This window comes from Podarcis gaigeae, assembly GCF_964106915.1.
Source record: "Podarcis gaigeae genome assembly, chromosome: 5".
In the NCBI taxonomy this organism is placed as follows: domain Eukaryota; kingdom Metazoa; phylum Chordata; class Lepidosauria; order Squamata; family Lacertidae; genus Podarcis; species Podarcis gaigeae.
The window spans coordinates 44,597,160-44,618,853 of record NC_139681.1 but is presented as its reverse complement, the minus strand read 5'-3'; the positions used below and the strand labels follow the sequence as shown (position 1 = coordinate 44,618,853).

Sequence of the window (21,694 nt, the reverse complement as noted above, 5' to 3'; positions counted from 1 at the left end):
GTGATACATAAATTGTTTAAATAAATAATCAAGCATGGAGGTTACCAATGCATAGATCAATATGGCCAGACCGTCCCAATCTAAAAACAGCCCGATTACGATAGTTGGTATACCAGCTGTAGCTAGTAAAAGGCATTCCTAGCTGCTAGGGCTACCTGAGTCTGCACTGACAAAGATGGATCCAGAAGCAGCCCCAAATTCTGATCTGTCCTTCCAGAGAGAATGCCTACCATTCTAGGGAAAGTGCATTGTGTGCTGTACTTCCCCAGAGAAAGTACATAGGGGGCAACATAAGATATGATCTTCTTAGTGGTGATGTACTGATTAGGGAACATCCTTCTCCCTGGAGGGACACAGGTGGCACTGTGGTCTAAACCACCAAGCCTCTTGGGTTTGCCGATCTTAAGGTCAGCAGTTCAAATTCATGTGATGGGGTGAGCTCCCATGGCTTTGTCCCAGCTCCAGCCAACCTAGCAGCTCGAAAGCATACCAGCGTGAGTAGATAAATAGGTACCACTGCGGTGGAAAGGTAAACAGTGTCCATGTGCTCTGCCACTTGTCATGGTGTTCCATGCACCAGAAGCGGTTTCATCACGCTGGCCACATGACCTGGAAAAGCTGTCTGCAGACAAACACCAGCTACCTCGGCCTAAAAGCAGAGGTGAGTGCCACACCCCATAGTCAAATTCAACTGGACTTCACTTTCTGGGGGTCCTTTACCTTTACCTTTTTACCTTCCCTCTGAGGTACAACTGGCACCAACATTACTGGCATTGCCAGGTTAAAATACACCTGTTTGCCTCAGCTGTTGGATGTTAGTCCACTTCTGTGTTTGTTTGTTTGTTTGTTTGTTTGTTTGTTTGTTTGGTGGTTAAATGTTTTAATTCATATAATCATACCTATCTTTTATTTTAAATACTACTCTAACATGTTGTGGGAGAATCCAGTTAACGACAGGTTAAAAAAATCTCTCAATAAAAAAAATAAAAGATGCAAAATGAAGAGTATGGTTATTCATGAGTCCTCAAGAAATCTTCATTGTCAGGCAATTATTATTAGGTTCTATTTAAAAACCTGTATATATAATTACATACTCTCAATAGAGAAGGCAAACCATCTTTGATGACAGTACATTATTTTGAAGTATATTTACCTTTTCAGGTATTAGATCTGTTTCTACAAGCTCAGCAACAACAGAGGTCATTCTGAAGATCAAGAGCTTGAATATATATGCTGGTTTTAGAGGCACCATGTAAGTCATTGTGATCAGCCGTTTCAAGCAGGGCAGCTTAGGAAGCTGGATATCTGCTGTGTTTTAGAAGTGTGGCTAATTCCCCACTGCTGAAATTATTGTTGGAACAAAATGCAAAGGGGTTGGTATCATAAATTAAGAACTAATAAGCCACTTTTTAGTTGCAGCAGATGCTATTACTGCCAGGCACTGAAAGAACTTCTGTATTACTATACTGGAATCTTGGTATCAAAAGGTCTGGCAAGTAGCACCTCTGCAAAAACTTATGAAAAACTTATGACTATAATGAAAATATTAAGGGGTTAAAGTAAATGAAAGGCTTTTAAAATAACCTGATGGTACTCGATTGACTACAACAATACAAGAGAAGGGGTAGGCCACCTTCCCCTGAGTGAGTATGCACATTTATGGATGTTGTAAATAAATATTCATATTAAATGTTTGATTATTTCATTTCTATACCACTTAATATATTTAAAATATCTCTAAGTGGTGTAGAAAAAAAGGAAAACATCAATGTAGCAGAGACATATGGATAAGAAATGTATCAGTATAGATTTATTACCTGTTTGTGTATGTATATTGCTTAAACTTATTTTAAAAAAATAAAATTCAGCAGTGCCAAGTAGGTCTGCAGAAAATATTTCTATTTGCTTTTTGCAAAATGGGACAACCTCAGTTTTAAATACACCCTGCGCTAAACTTGGTAAAATGCTGTATTTTGTGCACAAATGTTACCTTATATATTCCGCATAGAACACGCAGAAGATTTTACATTTCTCCCAAGAGAGCTCAAGGAATGTTTGTTCATGCTTATTTTAGCCACAGATTACATAGGTTCCATTTGCGTATAATAGTAAGCCATAGTTAGAAACAAAGTGCCTCTCCCTCTCTCACATAGTTAGCATCAGACTAGGAAGCTTTAAATTCCCGCCTCCTGTCCCACTAGCCACCCTTCCATGGACCTGCTGCTTAGAGGGGAAGGGTGAGTGGGCTGCAGTGGCTAGTTACACTTTTATAAAGACAGCAACATTCATGTTTTTTATGCAATTTAAGTCACATCTTGTATGACACTAACAGAGTACAACTTCCCCATTAACTTCCAGGTAGCAACAGTTCACAAAAAATGTTCCTTCAATCTTTACAGGCTAGTTCCTGCTATTTAAAGCTGCATGTCTTTTTTCTTCTTCTACAGAGCTTTCCCCACAAAAACTCACTCTTTAAAGTTCAATCAAAGCAAACATCAATCCCCGGAAAACCTAAATTGATGTTTGCTCCAATGGAGCAACAAAAAGCGGGTTTTTGTGGTGAAAGCTACAGGGCAGAAAAAGGGGGGTTGGGGGAAGCTTGGATATGACACATTAAAGCATGGATATGTACCTGGAAAGAGAGGGGCAAAACATAGGTGTGGATAAGCCCAAATTCTCAGTATCTTACCCTGATCAAGAAAAGAATGGCAGAGACACAGAAACAAATTTAGAAGGGTCTGAAGCTGGAAAGCAGTAACCGATTCAGCTATTTTTTGGAAAAAAAGAAGTCTGGGAATTGAGCAGTATGTGATTGTCTTGAGTAGAGTCCAAGCAACTGAAGCCTTGCGTTTAGCAACATCTTCTCCTTTAGGGACATATTTGTTATTGCAGCAACAAAGAATCCAGTTTCTTTTAACTAATTATTACCAACCTGGCAGAATGGGCATGCATCCACTATTAACTGGGAACTTACTTTTATGTTGTGAACCACCCTGTTATCTTCAGACGAAAGGCTGTGCACAAATTTAATAAATAAATAAAACAAAACAAAACCCAGCTAACTGTATCATCTGCATCAGTGGGACACTAAAATGCAACTAAATTGTGTAACAAGTATAATTCGACGTGGATGTTTATTTCTGTGCATAACAGATCTGCACTAAACCAAGCAATGGATAGAGTAGAATCTGGTGGGCTCAGAGACATCAATCAGCCTTTTCTTGTAGGAAACATGTTCCATACCCCTAAAACTGTGGCCTTTTCTTGCACCTTTTAAAGCTGTACTGTTTCCCTTTTTGAGACAAGCAACAAGAACTATACAGTGTATTCCAAATATGGATTTACCACAGATCTATAGCTAACATCTTTATGATCATGGCCATTTTATTTTCAGTCACTTAGGCTATTTATTAACAATCCCTAGCATGGATTTTGTCTTTTTCAGCAGGAGCACACATTGAGTGGAGGTTCAATTTAAGGTACTGGTATTAATCTTTAAAGTCCTAAATGGTTTGGGACCAGGATATTTGAATGACTAACCGCACCCATATGAATCTGTCAGATATTTGAGATCAGCCTCTAAGGTCCTTTTCTCTGGTCCATTAGCATTAAAGACTTTCTTGTTTAAATCCACATTTGGGTAATTGCATCGTACTGGGCTTTAATTAATGTTTTTTTTTTTCTGCAGCTGCTAATTGTAATGTTCGATGTGTCTGTTCTTTAATAACTTGGCATTTTAGTATATTGTTATTTGTCAGTGATTGTGACGTGAGACATTTTGTGAGGGAAGATAAACTGAAAATCTGGCAAAAAAACAATTAAAATAAAAAAAAAGATCTATCCACCACAATCCCAAGTTTCTAGTTAGTTGCTGTTATTCCTTACAAAGTTCAGTTCTTAATTAGAAAGGGTTCTTATAGCCCTGTCTGTATTAATTCATTTGATTTCTTAAAATCTCAGCATCAGAAAAGCTGATTGGAACCAATTTGTACTGTGCCCTCGGAATAATAAGATTGAAATAATAAGGATTTGAAGAGATCATAGCTATCCAGATTCTAATCCAAGCTGAATTTATTTCGAAAGTCTTGAAGGGGTAATAACAGATAGGTTTCCTCCCTGAATGAACTCTCAAGGTCAGACAGCTTAATACATCATCAGTTGATTACTTGGCTTTTATTCACCTAATATTATTCTCTCCTTCTGGAATCTCACCCTTAACTCCAAGCCAGTTACTATGTTCTATTACACAGCTTTCATGCCAAGATCACTTAGCATAGATTTCAAGCTCTCTAAATATCTCTCTGTAAAATGTAACCAAGACGAATTTTTTTTTTTTTGCTGTTGGACTTTTGTGTGAGGTAATGGAATTTAGGCCAAAGTAAAGAGCCAGCAGCTAACTTTCTTTTCTTTTAAATTTCCATGGTCTTTCATGATCTTTTAAAGATAAATTGACTAAGTAGAAAAATAGATGAAGTCTTGTTTTTTAAAAATGAAGGGAGACATTTCACCCCTGATCTCAGCATATATACTGAATAATGCAAAAAAACATTTCAAGGCTGTATTTCCAAGGCACATTAATTATTTTTATGTGTGGTAAATGGTCGTCTACTAGAAATGTTGATTTTTGACAAATGTATTAGTAAATTAAAATACAGGCACATTCAGTTGGCTTAATAAGGGTAATGTAACTTTTTGAGTAATTGGAACAACTTCTATGCATTTCATGGACAAAATAAAAGCACCCTACAAGAGAAAACAATGGAGTCTTGTGAACATAAATTATGAATATTTATTCATGTGTATTGTATATTGCTTTAAAATAGTATAGTGCATAGAAGTTTTTTGCCTTTTTTAAAAAAAAAAGACAGAGATTACTGTTGATTTAAATCAACACAAGTGAGAATTTCTTTCTTATAGTTTTCATATTTAAAATGGAAAATCCTAGATCAGGGTTATATGTAAACTTTATTGTAGAAAGAAGTTTCCAATCCACATTGGGTGATATTCAGTGTCAAGTCATTCCCATTGAAATCAATGTCCATTAATTAAGGCCAATAATTTGTTGGCTACAGCCTGTTGTTAACCACGAGACCAGGTTCAAACAACATAAGAAGCCAAATATTGGCTTAGTGCATCACTTGATGGCTGCAACATCATGTGATATTCTGCATATGGAAGACCACTAAGGCTGAGCCAAATTGGGGGGGGGGGGCACAATTTGCAACCTCCTTGTGAAATGCACTTTTTCAGTGATTTTTTCAACAGACACAAAAAGATGGACACAGGTATCTAAGCATACATTCAGATTCAAACATTGCCCACAGCATATAACCAAGTAGCAACTGCTTTACAACATGTTTCCGTTCTTCAGTTTTCTTCAGCCTTGTAACACTGTAGCTGAATCTGATCAACTATGCGATGTCATTTTTTACTATAGCAAAGAATGTGTATTTAACAAAAAAGGGGAAGAAAAACTGCAACTGAGGCAATGAACTAGCATTATAGGAAGGCGGTGGACTTCCCCAAAGCTCATTTTTGCAGCAAGATGTCACACTGAATATACAACATTGACCTACAAACCACCACCCAAATACTGCCTATATCATTTTACAAGCCTTCAAATCCTTTTTCTGGATATACTTTGACTTGCAGCTGAATGCATTATGAAATACTGCATAATTTAGCTACATGTTTGAATAAGCACTTGGCTAGGCTAGCTGCTAGTTGTTATTTTTACCACTCAGTTATCCCATTTCAGCTGGGGATTGCCACATTTTTTCAGAGCCTTGCTTCAGCGAAAACGCTGGCCTACAAAAACTCAAATGTTCAGATATTTATCTTTTATTTCCACATCCCCTTCTTTACTTTTGCATTATGCATGCTGATAGCCACTGAAGCCCAGTATAAACATAACAAACATCTTGCCTATCAAGTTGTTATATAGCTCTGCATCTTTCACACACACACACATTACGCTAACAGCAGCTTTTCAAATGTTTCTCTAAGGCAGGCAAGAAATGCATCTGCCAATTCCCATCCACCTCCAACTGAACTTCCATTTTAAATGAAAATTAGCCTCCATTAATGGCCGAAATATTGGGAAATTCTGGAACAAGATGGAGACAGAATAAAATTGCAGAGCTTTGAAAAACTGAAAAACAAAGTGCGAGATTGGCTCCATTATTACCAAATAATGGAGGCATACAATTTGGACAAAAAAGTTGGTTTCCAGGTGGAAAAATCAAAATTGGAAACAGAATTGTTAGATTCAAAAATTAAGAACTTGTCAAAAATGTATAACTTGCTGTTGAAATGGAACACTCAGGATGAAATGGTGAAATCAGCTATGATAAAATGGGCACAAGACGTTGGACATAACATAATGATGGGTGACTGGGAATAGTTATGGACCATAGGTATGAAATTCACGGCATGTAATGCCCTAAGAGAGAATTTAATGAAAATGATTTATAGGTGGTACATGACACCAGTCAAGCTTGCAAACATTTATGATTTACCCGACAATAAATGTTGGAAATGTAATGAGACTGAAGGTACATTCTTTCACCTTTGGTGGACATGCCCAAGGATTAAGACATTCTGGGAGATGATTTATAATGAAATGAAAAAGGTATTTAAATATACCTTCCTGAAGAAACCAGAGGCCTTTCTGCTGGGCATGGTTGGCCGATTGGTGCCAAAGAAGGATAGAACTTTTTTTATGTATACAACAACAGCAGCAAGAATACTCATCGCGAAGTATTGGAAGACACAAGATTTACCCACCCGGGAAGAATGACAGATGAAGTTGATGGACTATATGGAACTGGCGGAAATGACTGGCAGAATCCGAGACCAGGGAGAAGAGTCGGTGGAAGAAGACTGGAAAAAGCTTAAAGACTATTTACAGAAATACTGTAAAATTAATGAATGTTAGAAAAATGTTGGAATGAAGTTATATGGCTTTAGTAGAAATGTTATAAGGAACTAAGTACAAATAGATTATTTGTGTATTAAAGGGAAAAATAAAGTTAGAATATGTTAAGATAATTACAGGACAGAAAACAGAGGAAGGTGGAAAGGAATTGCTGAAATAATTAACTGAAGTGGAATACAAAAAGGGAGGTGTGAGGAGGTCGTTGAAACAAGTGAATGAAAGATAAGATATTGAAATTGTTTGATGTGTCTTAAATTGTTTTTGTTTTGTTTTGTTTTGTTAGTTTAATGTCTTAGTGTTAGTATTATGGAGCGTTTTTGTTTTTGTACTATACTGTATTTTTTGTTTAACTTTTTTTTCTTTTGTAGTGTTTAAATTGTTGGGAAAGTAATAAATATTATTTAAATAAAATAAAATAAATGAAAATTAAAGGGGGAGATTCAGTTAGCCATCATTCTTCAAAAGTTTCAAAATACATTTAAGGAAGGTTGGATAGTGCTTAGAGAAGGGAAATGTTTCATGGTTTCAGCTCTCCCCTTAATGTATTGATGAACCATTAAGATGAACATTATAAATGAAAACTGATTTGGGAAACACACACACACGTGAGAAGAAGACAGAGAAAAATAGGAATTGCTTATCTGAAATGACTTTGTTTTGGAAATTTTTGCAGTGCAACTTTCTTCCTTTGTCAAGACCTATCTGTGGTCTCAAATTCAATAATTCATTAGGTTCCTTGAATTGTTCTATATTTCTCAATACATTATGAGCAGAAAAGCAAACGTTCAAGGAAGGAGGAAATGCTGCCCCATCTTATTTGCACACACACACAATCCACTATATAGAGTTCTCTTTTTTAAAAAAGAAAAAAAATAAGAGTATGGAAATGAGTTGTCCTTGAGGCCTGGTGGAAAACTCTTTGCACACAAATTGTTTCAGTCTTTGTCCCTAAAGTTGTCATATCAGTTTCCAACATGCACTTTAGCTCATGGGCAGCAGAGTTGCTGCTTGTCTCTCAGGGTAGGCAGCTGTTCAGGGAGAGAATGGAAACTAGAATCTGCCATCTATTTTGTTGTACTTGAACTGCAGGGGCTTCAATACTGCCACTGGCTGTTCTTGCCACACTCTAATCTGTTTGCCTTGGAGTGGAGATGTAGAGAGCTGCCATCCCTTTCCACACACACACACACACACACACACACACACACACACACGAGAGAGAGAGAGAGAGAGAGAGAGAGAGAGAGAGAGAGAGAGAAAGAGATCCTCAATGCAGTCAGTTTCGTGATATATCAAAAGCTATCCTCAGCACTTTCAAATGGCTCCAGTCACACTTCAATCCTGCACATGGTTAATCGGAAGGAATATAAAATGCCAAAAAAGAGCTTTACAGATACCAACTGTTTGCTGTCAATGTCTCCAAGAGACAAAATAAATATGGTTTCAGAGCCAAAAGGATGGCAGGGATGGTCACCAAGATGGCACCTGCTTGTCTACATGAATGGTCTCAGTCAGTGTTTTGTTTTTTTCTAGAAAAGAGGTGCCAGTATTCAGCACACAAGGGAAGGCTCTCGTATCCTGCCAGAGCATTGCAACTACCTCACTAATCTGGACAGAAGCTTCCTGGCCTTTGGGAAGGTGGTGCAAAGCTCCGATTTAGGGGACGAGTGTGTGCACAACGTTGCCGGTAATGTGTACCAGCGCGTACTGCCAGAAAAAGCACTGGTCTCAGTACGTATCCCTCAAAATTCTAAAACGCACAAGAGATCGTTTGGTCTTCCTGTTCAACTCCTGTTTGCACCAGCTTGGCCTCTCTTAACTGAACACCTCCACCCCAACGGAAGCATTTCAACATTTCACTGGATGCTAGGATTGAGCATGCACCTTCTCTTCTTTTCAGAACAGAGTACAGAAGCAAATATCTTCACAAGTGCAGTGATGAATGGTGTAGGTGCTTTTTTCTTTTTTCTTTTTTTTTTAAAATATTTTTTATTAGGTTTCTGTTTAACAATAAAGAACACATAATAGCATAACATTTTCCAGTATCCACATTTCATACACTTCCTTGGACTTCCTCACACCTCTTGTTCCTGCTTTCTAAACTCAAAAATTTTAACAGCAAATTATTAACTTATTTTAATTTATATAATAAAGTTTTCCAGTATTAAGGTCTCAAATTTTAAAATTTAGCCACTCTCTTATTAGAGCTTAATTATAAAATATTGTTAATCCAAAAATTTATCCTTTCTTTCAATTACATTCAAATTTATATTCCTTATTACTAATTTATTGGAGCCATGTTAATATAAATCTTACATCTTTCTTAACATTCATACAATTTGCAATGTTTTTGTAAATAATCCTTAAATTTCTTCCAGTTCTCCTCCACCAGTTCTTCTCCCAGGTCTCGGATTCTGCCAGTCATCTCAGCCAGTTCCATATAGTCCATCAGTTGCATCTGCCACTCTTCCAGTGTGGGCAAATCTTGAGTTTTCCAGCCTTTAGCGATGAGTATCCTTGCTGCTGTTGTAGCATACATAAAAAAGGTTCGATCCTTCTTTTGCACACTCTGGCCGACAATGCCCAAAAGAAAGGCCTCTGGTTTCTTAGGGAAGGTATACTTAAATACCTTTTTCAGCTCATTATATATCATTTCCCAGAAAGCCTTCACTCTGGGGCAAGTCCACCAGAGGTGAAAGAATGTTCCTTCAGCTTCTTTACACTTCCAACATTTATTGTCAGACACATGATATATCTTTGCAAGCTTGACTGGAGTCATGTACCACCTATATATCATTTTCATAATATTTTCTTTCAAGGCATTACATGCCGTAAATCTCAAACCTGTGGTCCATAACTTTTCCCAGTCAGCAAACATGATGTTGTACCCAATGTCCTGTGCCCATTTTATCATAGCTGATTTGACCGTTTCATCCTGTGTATTCCATTTTAACAGCAAGTTATACATTTTTGAAAGTATCTTAGAGCTGGGTTCTAACAGTTCTGTTTCTAATTTTGATTTTTCCACCTGGAATCCTAATTTTTTATCTAGCTTAAAAACTTCTCTGATCTGAGCATAATGTAACCAATCTCGCACTTTCCCCTTTAGTTTCTCCATACTCTGCAGCCTCCAATTGTCTCCATCTTTTTCTATTATTTCCCAATATTTCGGCCATTTGGCCTCCATATTGAGTCTTTTCGGGGCCTTAGCCTCCATTGGTGATAACCACCTTGGGGTCTTGTTTTCCAATAAGTCCTTATATTTTGACCAGACATTAAACAATGCTTTTCTAACAACATGATTCTTGAAAGCCTTGTGTATTTTGACCCTGTCATACCACAGATATGCATGCCAACCAGGTGTAGGTGCTTTTTTCGATGAGAGTGGCTGATAGTGGGGTTGTGGGCTCCCATATTAGGTGGTGGTCACATTTCTCTTTTTTGATCTTTTTGATGTGGCTTTGACTTTGTGCTTTCACACACACACACACACACACCACAGACTGCCATTTTGTTACTGTGTCCATGGTGCACTTTCTAAATTAAAATGTGCCTACTGGAGGTTGGAGACCCTCAATATAAGGAAATGCAAAATAAGATAATATTTCCTGAGCAAGTATAGTAGCTCTGTTGCAGTTCAAAACAATGAAATTCCCTGCTGCTATCCTAAAAGACGAAGCGAGGGGAAGGGATGCATATAAAGAAGGCTGACATGTCTTCATGTTGAGAAATCTCTTGCATGATTGGGTTTGTTTGTGATGGCCTCCATCTGTACTGCAACTGCTCCTCAGCAGGAGGGTATTTTAAAATATATTATGGAATGCCCAAGTATTGACTCTAGATGGTTCTATTACATTCAGTTGTAGCAGACATTGTTAGACATTCATTGGTAGCACATCACCCAAAACACATGTAAGTGTATATAGCATGCAAATTCAGGATGACCAAATAATGATTTCTGTCCTGCAGAAACACCAGCAACTTAAGCATTTTATTTCTTATTAGAAAAAGTAGCATCTCTAAATGGCACTTATGAAGCAGCACCTGATTGGCTCCAATGTCACAAGGGGCCTGTGAGGTCAAAGTCTCTCTGGCTTCCATCTGTGTGGAAATCCCAGGGAAGCAATAAGACTCAAGTATTTGGATTTGGACGCGGGTGGTGCTGTGGTCTAAACCACAGAGTCTAGGACTTGCCGATCAGAAGGTCAGTGGTTCGAATTGGACTGGACCTAACGGTCAGGGGTCCCTTTACCTTTTTATTTGGATTGAAATAGGCAACAACTTTTTTGATTGCACCACATTGTGTCTGCAAACCGGCATACCCCAAGAATTTTCATGTAAGTGGCCTTGGCTTAGCTGCAGTGTCATGGAGAAGCTGTGCAGCCTTGAGACAGGTTACTGAGGGCAAATAAAACTTGGAATCCAGATAATTTTAATTCTAGGAGTAAAAACAAGATAAAAAAGCACTGCATAGAAACCTAGGATTTGCAAAATTTTCATTTTGATGTCCAAATTTGCTAAGCAGTTTTAGAGCCTTTTAGGAAAACTGAAGCATATGGTAGTTGTAGCTTCTGATGATATGTAATTATAAATGAGCTTCATTTAGCAGAAAAGGGAAAATGGGCCAAACACATTGGCATCCTTCAGTTTCATACTAAGAAGTTGTGCTTTATAGGTTACGCCAGAGACACAAAATAGCATTTAGTGAAAATATCCAAAACATTCACTACCTATCACATAATATATCCACTACTTCGAGGCAACACAAGTTTGCTGTTCGCCACAGCTCCAACAAAACCAAGATGCAGACAGCAACATGCTGCAGATTTCCCAGCAAACAAGCTCAGGGACAGAATACCTCTCCAAGTGAGCATTTCAAATTAAACCCAAATAAGAAGCCCTCCATGTCTCGGCTCACTGCTAATTGAAAATAAAACAGTTAAGCAACATAGTCTGTGTGATCTACCAGAAGGATTTTATAGCCCAGATGTCCCAAAATGTGTTTTAAATTACCTCTTGCTCATTGTAAACAGTTAAATCGTCATTGTAGAATTTTGTATATTTATGAGGCAGCATATTACAAGTCTTTTTACCTCCCGAAGAGCTTTTGAAGTTTGGATTTGTTTTGCCATCAGGCAAGGGAGACAAATAATGGATGTGCATTTTATTGTTACATGCAAATTATTTTTGTCTTACAGTGCTAGACATAAATCAAGATGTACTTGCAAAGCAAATTTCAAACTCTTTCCAGTGATTAAATATGACCTAAGTCTTGTTCATTATAGTGGTATAGGTGGTCTAGCATAAAAGAATACTGGAGGGGGGAAAGCCATGCAAAAATGCCATGTAGACAGAGGATTCACTTCACACAAACACACACACATGCCCCAATATCAATAGCTTAAAAGATTTTGTAGATGCTGCTCCCAGAGGTTTAGAGAAATAAATCTTTACAGCATTCATGCCTTAATCTCATAGTACACACCGTAGATCCTTCCCAGGCACTATTTCATTCCTATAATTCACAGAACCATGTTTTCATGCAATGATTGCAACTGATCATATGGTAGCCTGGAACTCAGGACCATCCAATAAAGCTGAATTTTGGAAGATCCAGGGCAGATAGAAGAAAGTACTTCTTCAAACTCTGCACAGTTAAATTACAGAATTTGCTCTCCTAGGATGTGTAGTGATGGCCACTGGTTTGGGTGAATACAAAAGTGGGTTAAAGGTAAAGGGACCCCTGACCATTAGGTCCAGTCGTGACCAACTCTGGGGTTGCTGCATTCATCTCGCTTTATTGGCCGAGGGAGCCGGCGTACAGCTTCCAGGTCATGTGGGCCAGCATGACTAAGCCACTTCTGGCGAACCAGAGCAGTGCACGGAAACGCCGTTTACCTTCCCGCCGGAGCGGTACCTATTTATCTACTTGCACTTTGACGTGCTTTCGAACTGCTAGGTTGGCAGGAGCAGGGACTGAGCAACGGGAGCTCACCCCGTTGCGAGGATTCAAACCGCCGACCTTCTGATCAGCAAGTCCTAGGCTCTGTGGTTTAACCCACAGCGCCACCTGTGTCCCAAAAGTGGGTTAGACACTTTTAAATTCATGGAGATAATTCATGGAGACAATTCATGGAGAATAAGGCTATCAATAAGTACTAGCCACAATGGCAACCTCACTGTCAGAGGCAGTATGCATCTTAATACCAGTTGGTAGGAATCACTGATGCACTCAGGATCTACTCATGGGCTTCTCATAAGCATCTGGTTGGCCACTGTCAGGAGAAGATGCTGGACTATATGACCCATTGGCCCGATCCAGCTGGTTCTTCTTGTGGTCTTACATTCTGTGTTTCCTCAACCCCTCATTGCACAAATTATCACTACATAGAGTGCTGGTGATTGTTTATTTCATAGAAACATAGAATCATAGAGTTGGAAGGGACCCCGAGGGTCATCTGGTCCAACCCTCTGCAATGCAGGAATCTCAACCAAAACATACATGACAGGTAGTCATGCAACCTATGCTGAAAAACCTCCAAGGAAGGAGAGTCCACCAAGCGACTTCAGCACAGCAACTACCAGATATGAGAGACCCTCATTGTGCAGAGTCCAGGATGGTCACTTGTATTCCCCACCCCACAAACAGCCCTGCCCCTCCACAAACCCGAAACTGTTACTCATTCAAATGGAAGCTGCCATTGCATCCAAAAAATACTAGTTTCTAGGATCATAGACTAATTTTAAGTACTGTATGTATCTTCATATTTAAAATCAAATTTTCAGTTCATGCAACATGGAAAATTATACTGTAGAGCAATGGTTTTTAAACTGTGTTCTAGAAAGTCCTGGGTTTAAACTTAAAGCACACTCAATGTTATTTTTCTAGAAAAATATGAATGCCTCTCTTGTTTTCTTATAATGACAATGGTGCCCAGCTGAGTGGTGCTAGAACTGAGTTCCGGTGAGTTTCTGCTGAAAAAGAGCCCTGGGCACACTGCAGATTTCTCATTGAGAAGCACATTAACAGTGAGCAATCTTCTCTGAAAGGCAACTTGCCTCCAACTATTAAAAACTTAGTGTGCAGATCCAAGGGAGCAATGGGTGTGTTCTAGTTCATACTCTCTGATTATATAGGTCAACAGCAAGGCCAACTCTAGTACTGCTCAGTGTCCTTCCCAACAGAGCACATACTTTAATATTATTATAAGTTGTGGGTTCCAGAGCTTGGGGTGCCAGATTCCCCCAAATTCCTGTTAGGTGTTAGGGGGCTTGACTTAATTCTGAATTCTGGGAAACAACAGGGATTCAATTGCCAGATTAGCCAACCCGCCTGATAATAGCCACTAAGTATGAGCTGTTAACTTAAAAAATGCAAGGAGATGAGCCATTAAGAAACCCATACTAGACAGCTCTTGGAAGGGGCCCCTCCTCCAGCTCTGAGTTAATAAGCAGGACAAAGGCCTGAGTTTGAAGGAGAGCAGTTGTTTTTTTAGGATTGCAGTTGGCTGAGATGTGAGCTCAGGGGAAAAGGTGGTAGTATATACTGCTGGTCAAAATACACCACTTCCATTTGTTCTGAAAGGGGAGAGCACTTTTAAAAGCCAGAAGTGGGATTTGTGTTTCCTAGAGGAAAGGCCTCGGAGCAAGGTGGCCTGAAGTCGAAATGCAGGGAAGAATAGCAGTACTCCTTGAGCTACTTGAGCAGATGCAGCAGCAATAAAGCCAGCAGCAGAGTGAGCAGCTTGAGGGAATGGAGCAATGACAGAACCAGCAATTTGAGCAGATGCCCCAGTAGCAGCACCAGCAACTGATGGAGCAGCTAGAGCAAATGAACCAATGGCTGAGCCAGCAAGTTTGATAAAATGGACCAGCTGCTGACAGTGTGTGAGAGAAGCCTCCATGGAGAGGAAAAGGTGATCCGAATGCAAGGAGAGAATCCTGCTCCATGAGATGCTTACAAGGGGCTAAACGTGACCCAGGACCCCTGGAATCTCACACAGTTCAGAGACTGGGGTGGCGTGCAACAATATATACCCAGGACATCCATGGGAGACCTCATCAGCAGTGGGTCAGTGTGAAAAGACCCTGAAGGTAGAAAGTTGGAAAACTGTGGCTGTAGAAGAACCATCTGAAATCCTAAGACATCTCCTAGCAGCAGAGAACCTGATCGGTCTTATAGGGTTTGACCACACTTACTCCCCCCTCCCCTTTCCTAGGCACAGTCTGCTCTTTAAAGCGTGTGCAAACTTTTTTTTTTTTTTTTTTGCCCTTCCACTTTCCTCAGGAAAACCTGCTCCTTTATGCTAAATCAGAACAAGCAGCAAATTGGGCTTTCTGTGGATCACCGTTTGTTCTGATTCAGCAGTAAATAGCATGGGGGTTTTTTTGCCAGCGCAAAAAATTATATAGGGAGGAGCATTTGGACACAGAGCTTTAAAGAAGAGGCCTGTGCCTAGAAACGCAGCACAAAAGGAAGTCTGGATGAGACCATGGTTTGAGGCAGGGCAGCCACTTATGCATCACCAAAACAAAAGAAATGGCTAATAGAGTTAAAATGAACTCAGCACGAATATAGCACTGTACTTATAAAGAGTGTAACATGCCATAACTGTATCAAATTAGCTGTAGCTTTTAAACTGTTGTTAAGACCATGCTTTGTTCCAGCCGTTCACTGTATTCCGAAGTAAGATCAAAACCTCTTTTATGATGGAAATTCTTAATGCTTGAATTAAAGGAATATCACATTATATACTACTATATATGAACCAACCAGGATTCTAAGAGCCAAGTTTTCTGATGCTACCTTATAGCTGGTAGATCAAAAGAAGGAAGTATTACAAAGACACAGTGAACACCAGCCTTAAGTGTAACACTTTCGCATTCTCAGCTGGGTCGATTACTTCAGTAGTGAGATCAATTTGGCCAAGAATAGACCAACAGGCTTCACTGGCCAAGTAGAACAAGCTTCCAGCCAAATCTATCAGTGTGTCACAGAAATAGCGAGTGAGACATTTACTCAGCCTAGAGTATTTCACAGTGAGTGACTAAATCACAGCAAATCCACAACGTTTTGGTTTTTTGTAATTATATTAGCATATTAACATGTAAGCCACTGGAGATCAGGATTACAGTGGCAGCAAGCTTCTCAATGTCCCAAGTGGCAAGATGTGTTATCCAAATTGCAGAGGTTGCTATGAGTGTAATCAGTAAACTTTTTGCTCATGCAACTTGGCCACTCATTTTTTTTCAAGCCAGCTCAATGAAACAACACCACACTAGCAGAGTTATTGACGCAACTATTCACAAAGAACACTACAAGTGCATGACCAAATCTTCAGGGTTTATCAGCTCCATCCTTCTTTAAGATATTTGTAGGAGGCTTTGCTCCACATCCCATTGGTTTACCAACTTAGGTTAGTGGTAGGGATCCAGGGTATGGCCTCCTTTGTGCTACAATTGTAGTTTTGCAAATCCTTTTCTGAAAAGCTCGCAAAGCTTTCATTTGATAACTAAAATAGTCTTAAACAGATTGGCATGTGGGATATTAACTTTTTTTTTTGCTTTGTTATGCAGGGGAATGTTTTAGGTCTCTTTATGAGATGTTTTATCTCTATATATTTTAATTATTTCACCGCCTTTCAACTTTATTCCTTAAAGCTGTGTCTTTCAACCGGGGGGGGGGGAGAGGGCTGCCCCCATGTGGGCATATGAAGACATATGAAGATTTCAGTGGTGGTGGGGACACACGACTTTCTATAATGTACAGTAAAAAAAGATAGCACTATGAAAATATAAAACTATGAAGTGTTATGTTCTGAAGGTGAAAAGAGTATAATGCAGCTTATTAAGTAATATTTGTGACGTCATGAGCATACAATATAACCAGCACAACAGTTCATCCTGCACAGTTCAGTTAATCAATCACATGTTTATTTATGGTGTTCATTTCCATCAATTTTGAGAACTGAGAACTTTCTTTCCACACCTGGAAACATGAGAGACAGAGAAAGAACTTCAGCTACATATAAGATCCAGTTAGATAACTACTACTTATTTATTAATCCTATTTGGCTTTGCTCACTAAACACTAAACTCCATCGTCTCCTAGTCAGGCATTTCAAATTTGCCAGGCTGAATCTAAAACAGATCACCTAGAAGCCCTCTGGAGAAAGTTCACTGGTTAACAAAGAGCTTTCCCAACTTTTCATGTCGGTGACACACTTTTTAGACATGCATAATTTTGCAACACAGTAATTCAGTTTTGGGAAGCGGGTGGCACTGTGGGTTAAACCACGAGCCTAGGACTTGCCAATCAGAAGGTCGGCGGTTCGAATCCCCGAGACGGGGGAAGCTCCCATTGCTCGGTCCCTGCTCCTGCCAACCTAGCAGTTCGAAAGCACGTCAAAGTGCAAGTAGATAAATAGGTAGTGCTCCAGCAGGAAGGTAAACGGCATTTCCGTGCGCTGCTCTGGTTTCGCTAGAAGTGGCTTAGTCATGCTGTCCACATGACCCGGAAGCTGTACGCCGGCTCCCTTGGCCAATAAAGCGAGATGAGCGCTGCAACCCCAGAGTCAGTCACGACTGGACCTAATGGTCAGGTGTCCCTTTACCTTTACCTAATTCAGTTTTACTAGCAAACTGGAGGGTAAACTAACCCCTTTCCAGCCCCGGGAGGAGCTCGGGGACATAGCTGTCAACTTTTCCCTTTTTTTAAGGGAAATCCTATTCAGAATAAGGGAATTTCCCTTTTAAAAAAGGAAAATGTTGACAGCTATGCACAGGGAGCATTTGCACAACACACCAGCACACTGCAGCATACACACTAACATGTAGTGACACACAGTTTGGAAACTCTGGGTTAACAACTTGATTCTGCAGACAATACAAATACTCTGGCAAAGGGAACTGAGGAGACCATCCTGTCACTGCAGAACACACTGTGAAGAGCCCTTTTATCCCTGACGTTCAGTCCTTGCCAAAGCATCTCCAAGAGAAGTTTTTGGAATTCAAGTGTGCACCAACAGCCAAAGATGATGTCAAACCATTCACTTTGCAAAAGTTTGGCTTGAAATATCTCTTGATATACCCCAAAACAGGAGTGCAGGCTCTGCTCATCATTGTGCCATTTTCATCCACATACCTTTGCAAAACTCCCCCCCCCCTCTTATGACTATTAAAACAAAGCAGCTCAACATACTGGATGTTGAAAGTGACCTAAGCTGTGTCCTGAATGCAAGACATTGAGCCTAGCATGCAACATCATCAGTGTTCACATCAATACTAATTGTAGTAGACTTGTTGAAATTTTTAATTTCATATGAATGTTTTGAAAATTTGAATAATTCATTTTTTAAGAATTGTAAGCATTTAGATTCATTTTTATTAAGCCAAAAACTATTAACTATAATTGAAAGTCACAATATTTCATTTGAATTTTCAAAAGGATTGAAATAATTAGGGGAGCCAGGCTTGACGGGTAAATAATGTGTTTATATTAGCTAAAAGGGTACATGGGTTAGCGACATAGCTGTCAACCTTCCCTTTTTTGGTGGGAAATTCCTTTATTCCACCGCCGTTTCCCGCTGCTATCCCGGATTGTTAGATATCCTGTTGACTGTCCCCGGGACAGGTGAGGCTGCTGATCCCTTATTTTTGAGGCTGCTGATCCCTTATTTTCAAATCTGAAAGTTGACAGCTATGGTTATCAAAGGTTGAGAAACACTGCCTTAAAGGCTGCTTACAAACCAAAAACAACCTTTAAAATAATTCCCCTAGAAAATAGTAGAAGACAACTGAATTCAGTGGTGTATTTTGACCATATTATACATCTTTTTCGAGATACACACCCACACACTATCCTTTTCTTGCCCTGTAGCCATGACTAAAAACACAAGACAATTGCAAGTCTGTACTATGAAACTATAGGAATCAATAATGCACTTGCTTCACAGTCTTTTGATTCCCATGAATTAAGTATTGCTAGCATTTTTTCCCCAAATCTTGCCAGCTTTGAGGATTTACAAGGCTCCACTTGTTTCAGCAATGCAGGGTGTAAAGTTCTTTATCCACTACTTATACTGAAAGATCCCTGCAGTTTGGCAACTCTTTTCCCGGGTAAAATATACAGATTTTGTTTGCGACTAGCATCTTTTAACGAAGCGATGTTACCTTGCTTGTAAGCTGCATGTAATGGAAGAGTATGACCCACAGAACTACATTTGCACTTGGACAAGGCCCAGGCTGCAGGTAAATTGAACTGCTATCACAACTGCTTCAAAATATGTCAGAAAAGTATTCTGTGTTAAAACAACTGATATGCCTCCCAGCAATATTGGCTTAATAGTTAATCTTTAAACCAAGTTTTAGGGGGCCTTCAGCAAATAAGGAAAACTTTGCCACCACTAGGATCACACAATTATTTAAAACACATGATTGTCTTAAATAATTTCTACTAAGACAAAACATGGAGCATTTCCCCTCAAACATTTCCTTTAATACTGGGAAGTGTGGAACGTGGCCAGGGCCAATTTAAACCATGGCGCGATGCTGAATCGCCCCTTCTAGCCTCGTGCCATGGATCTCCCGACCTCCCACCCTTGGTTCAGGTTGCGTCATTGGCCTTGCTATGGACTTCAGTTGGTCGCCGTTGAGGGGCCTGGTAGGACTTTTTCCACTTGGCAAATTGGCACTGGCCACTTGGTTTTCGCCTACCTCATAGCAATCACCACAACTTTGTAAGGTTTGGCGGTTAGGCATTGGAATAGCAATGTGGGGGGGAGGGGAAGTGCAGCCATCACCTGCCCCTTCATGCTTAAGGGTATTCCGTTAAAGCAGGGGTCAGCAACCTTTTTCAGCCATGAGCCAGTCCACCATCCCTCAGACCATGTGGTGGGCTGGACTATATTTTGAAAAAATATATATGAACAAATTCCTATGCCCCACAAATAACCCAGAAATGCATTTTGAATAAAGGGGCACATTCTACTTGTGTAAAAACACGCTGATTCCCAGACCGTCCATGGGCCAGATTGAGAAGGAAATTTTGAATAAAGGGGCACATTCTACTCGTGGAAAAACACGCTGATTCCCAGACCGTCCATGGGCCAGATTGAGAAGGAAATTGGGCCACATCCGGCCCCCGGGCCTACCCCTGCATTAAAGGGATCCGGGGGTGTGGATCTCGTCCGAAGCCTGGGGAGGGGCTAGGGCCATGCCACGACCCCATCGGGAACCTGGGGGATGCTCGAGTCGATCCAAATCAGCAGGGCTCCCCCTACTGGTCGTTTACCCTTACCAGACTTCCTGCAAGGCGGGCAGGAGTCAGATATAGTCGGTTCGGGTCCAATACCTAAGCCAATACCGCTCACATTCTGTAACCAATAAAGTTGTGGCATAAATTTTGCCCATTAACATTAACCTAAAATTCTGGATCCTTGTGTCTTTATTCTCATGGGGATGGCTTGGGGGTTTGACACGCAACTGATATGCCTCCCAGCAAAATTGGCTTAATAGTTAATCTTTAAACGAAGTTTTAGGGGGAAATACAACCTGCAGCAAATATGGAAAACTTCCCCACCACTAGGACCACACAATTATTTAAAACACGTTAATGTCTTAAATAATTTCTACTAAGACCAAACACGGAGCATTTCCCCTCAAACATTTCCTTTAATACTGGAAAGTAAAAAAGATGAAGTTAGAATGGATATTGGTGCGGGTACTATTCTAATCCTACCCTTCACTAATTTCTCCCACCTCCCTCACCCTGCCAAATAACTGCAACTTTGAGAGGGGCATATATTTACAGTTAAGGAAAAGGCATAGGAGGAAAGAATTTAAACTCTCTCTCAAGGCTCTACCTTCCCTCTATTCAAAGCAGCTGCCTGGGCCCTCAGTCAACATATCTCATATCCATTATTGTTGGCCCTGAATTTAATGGGTTCTAATTCAAGGTGAACATTAAAAAAAGATTTGTGGTTTGGTACAGAAATCCGTGGGGGGCACCAATGCCTTCCTTCCATGGATGCCGGTGGAAACTTAATATAAAAGCGAAGTTTCCACCAGTTCCCATGAAAGAAAGGCACTGATGCTCCACATGGATTTCTGTACCAAACCACAAATCTTTTTTTAATGTTCACCTTGAATTGGAAGCAGTATGGGAAACAAATTAATGATATAAATACTTTATCATTGTTCTCAGAAAGGTCCTGTGCTGTAACCCTTTCAACAGACTACACTCACTAAATCTGAAATCTCTAAAGAATTATAAAAAGCACACCATCTGCTTCTAATTAAATGATCTAAAAATAGAATCAGGAAGATATCTAATACATAAGACATTGTGCTAGTTTGCTTAAGATCCCACATGTATTCCTATTTGGTGAATGTTGTATTTTAAAAGTTGGCAATTATCCCCCTGCCAATTAGGAAAGATAATGAAGGCTAACTGAATGCATGCAACCATATGTTTTCATAACAACTAAATCACCACATACACCAAGACTTGTCTTCTAAAACTCAAAACATTACAAAATCTAATTCATTTATTAAATTCTATGCAAAGTCATATGGAGCAGCTCTACTGAATGCACTGGGGCTTACTTCTCTGTAAATATAAATCAAGATTGTGCTGCGAGAAATTCTAATTGTACCATTAAAGGCTGTAGTCACCAATATGGTGCTTTCTGATACAACTGGAAACTTCTGGATCTTACAAAGCCTCAGAGGCCTATGGTCAGATGCAGTAAAACAGAT

General features: G+C 39.7%; 1 protein-coding gene across 3 annotated transcripts in view; it reads right to left on the bottom strand.

Annotated features, from left to right (window-relative positions):
• ADAM12 (ADAM metallopeptidase domain 12) overlaps positions 1–21,694 on the bottom strand; it is a 179,798-nt gene that overhangs the window by 136,205 nt on the left and 21,899 nt on the right. The window contains exon 1 of one of the 3 annotated variants that reach the window (XM_083741233.1): positions 19,652–19,842. The exons of the other annotated variants lie outside the window; for them this stretch is intronic. Coding sequence (XP_083597359.1) covers positions 19,652–19,696 — 45 coding nt within the window. The 5' untranslated portion in view covers positions 19,697–19,842. Of the gene's footprint in view, positions 1–19,651; positions 19,843–21,694 lie in introns of those variants that run through there. 3 annotated transcript variants of the gene reach the window in all.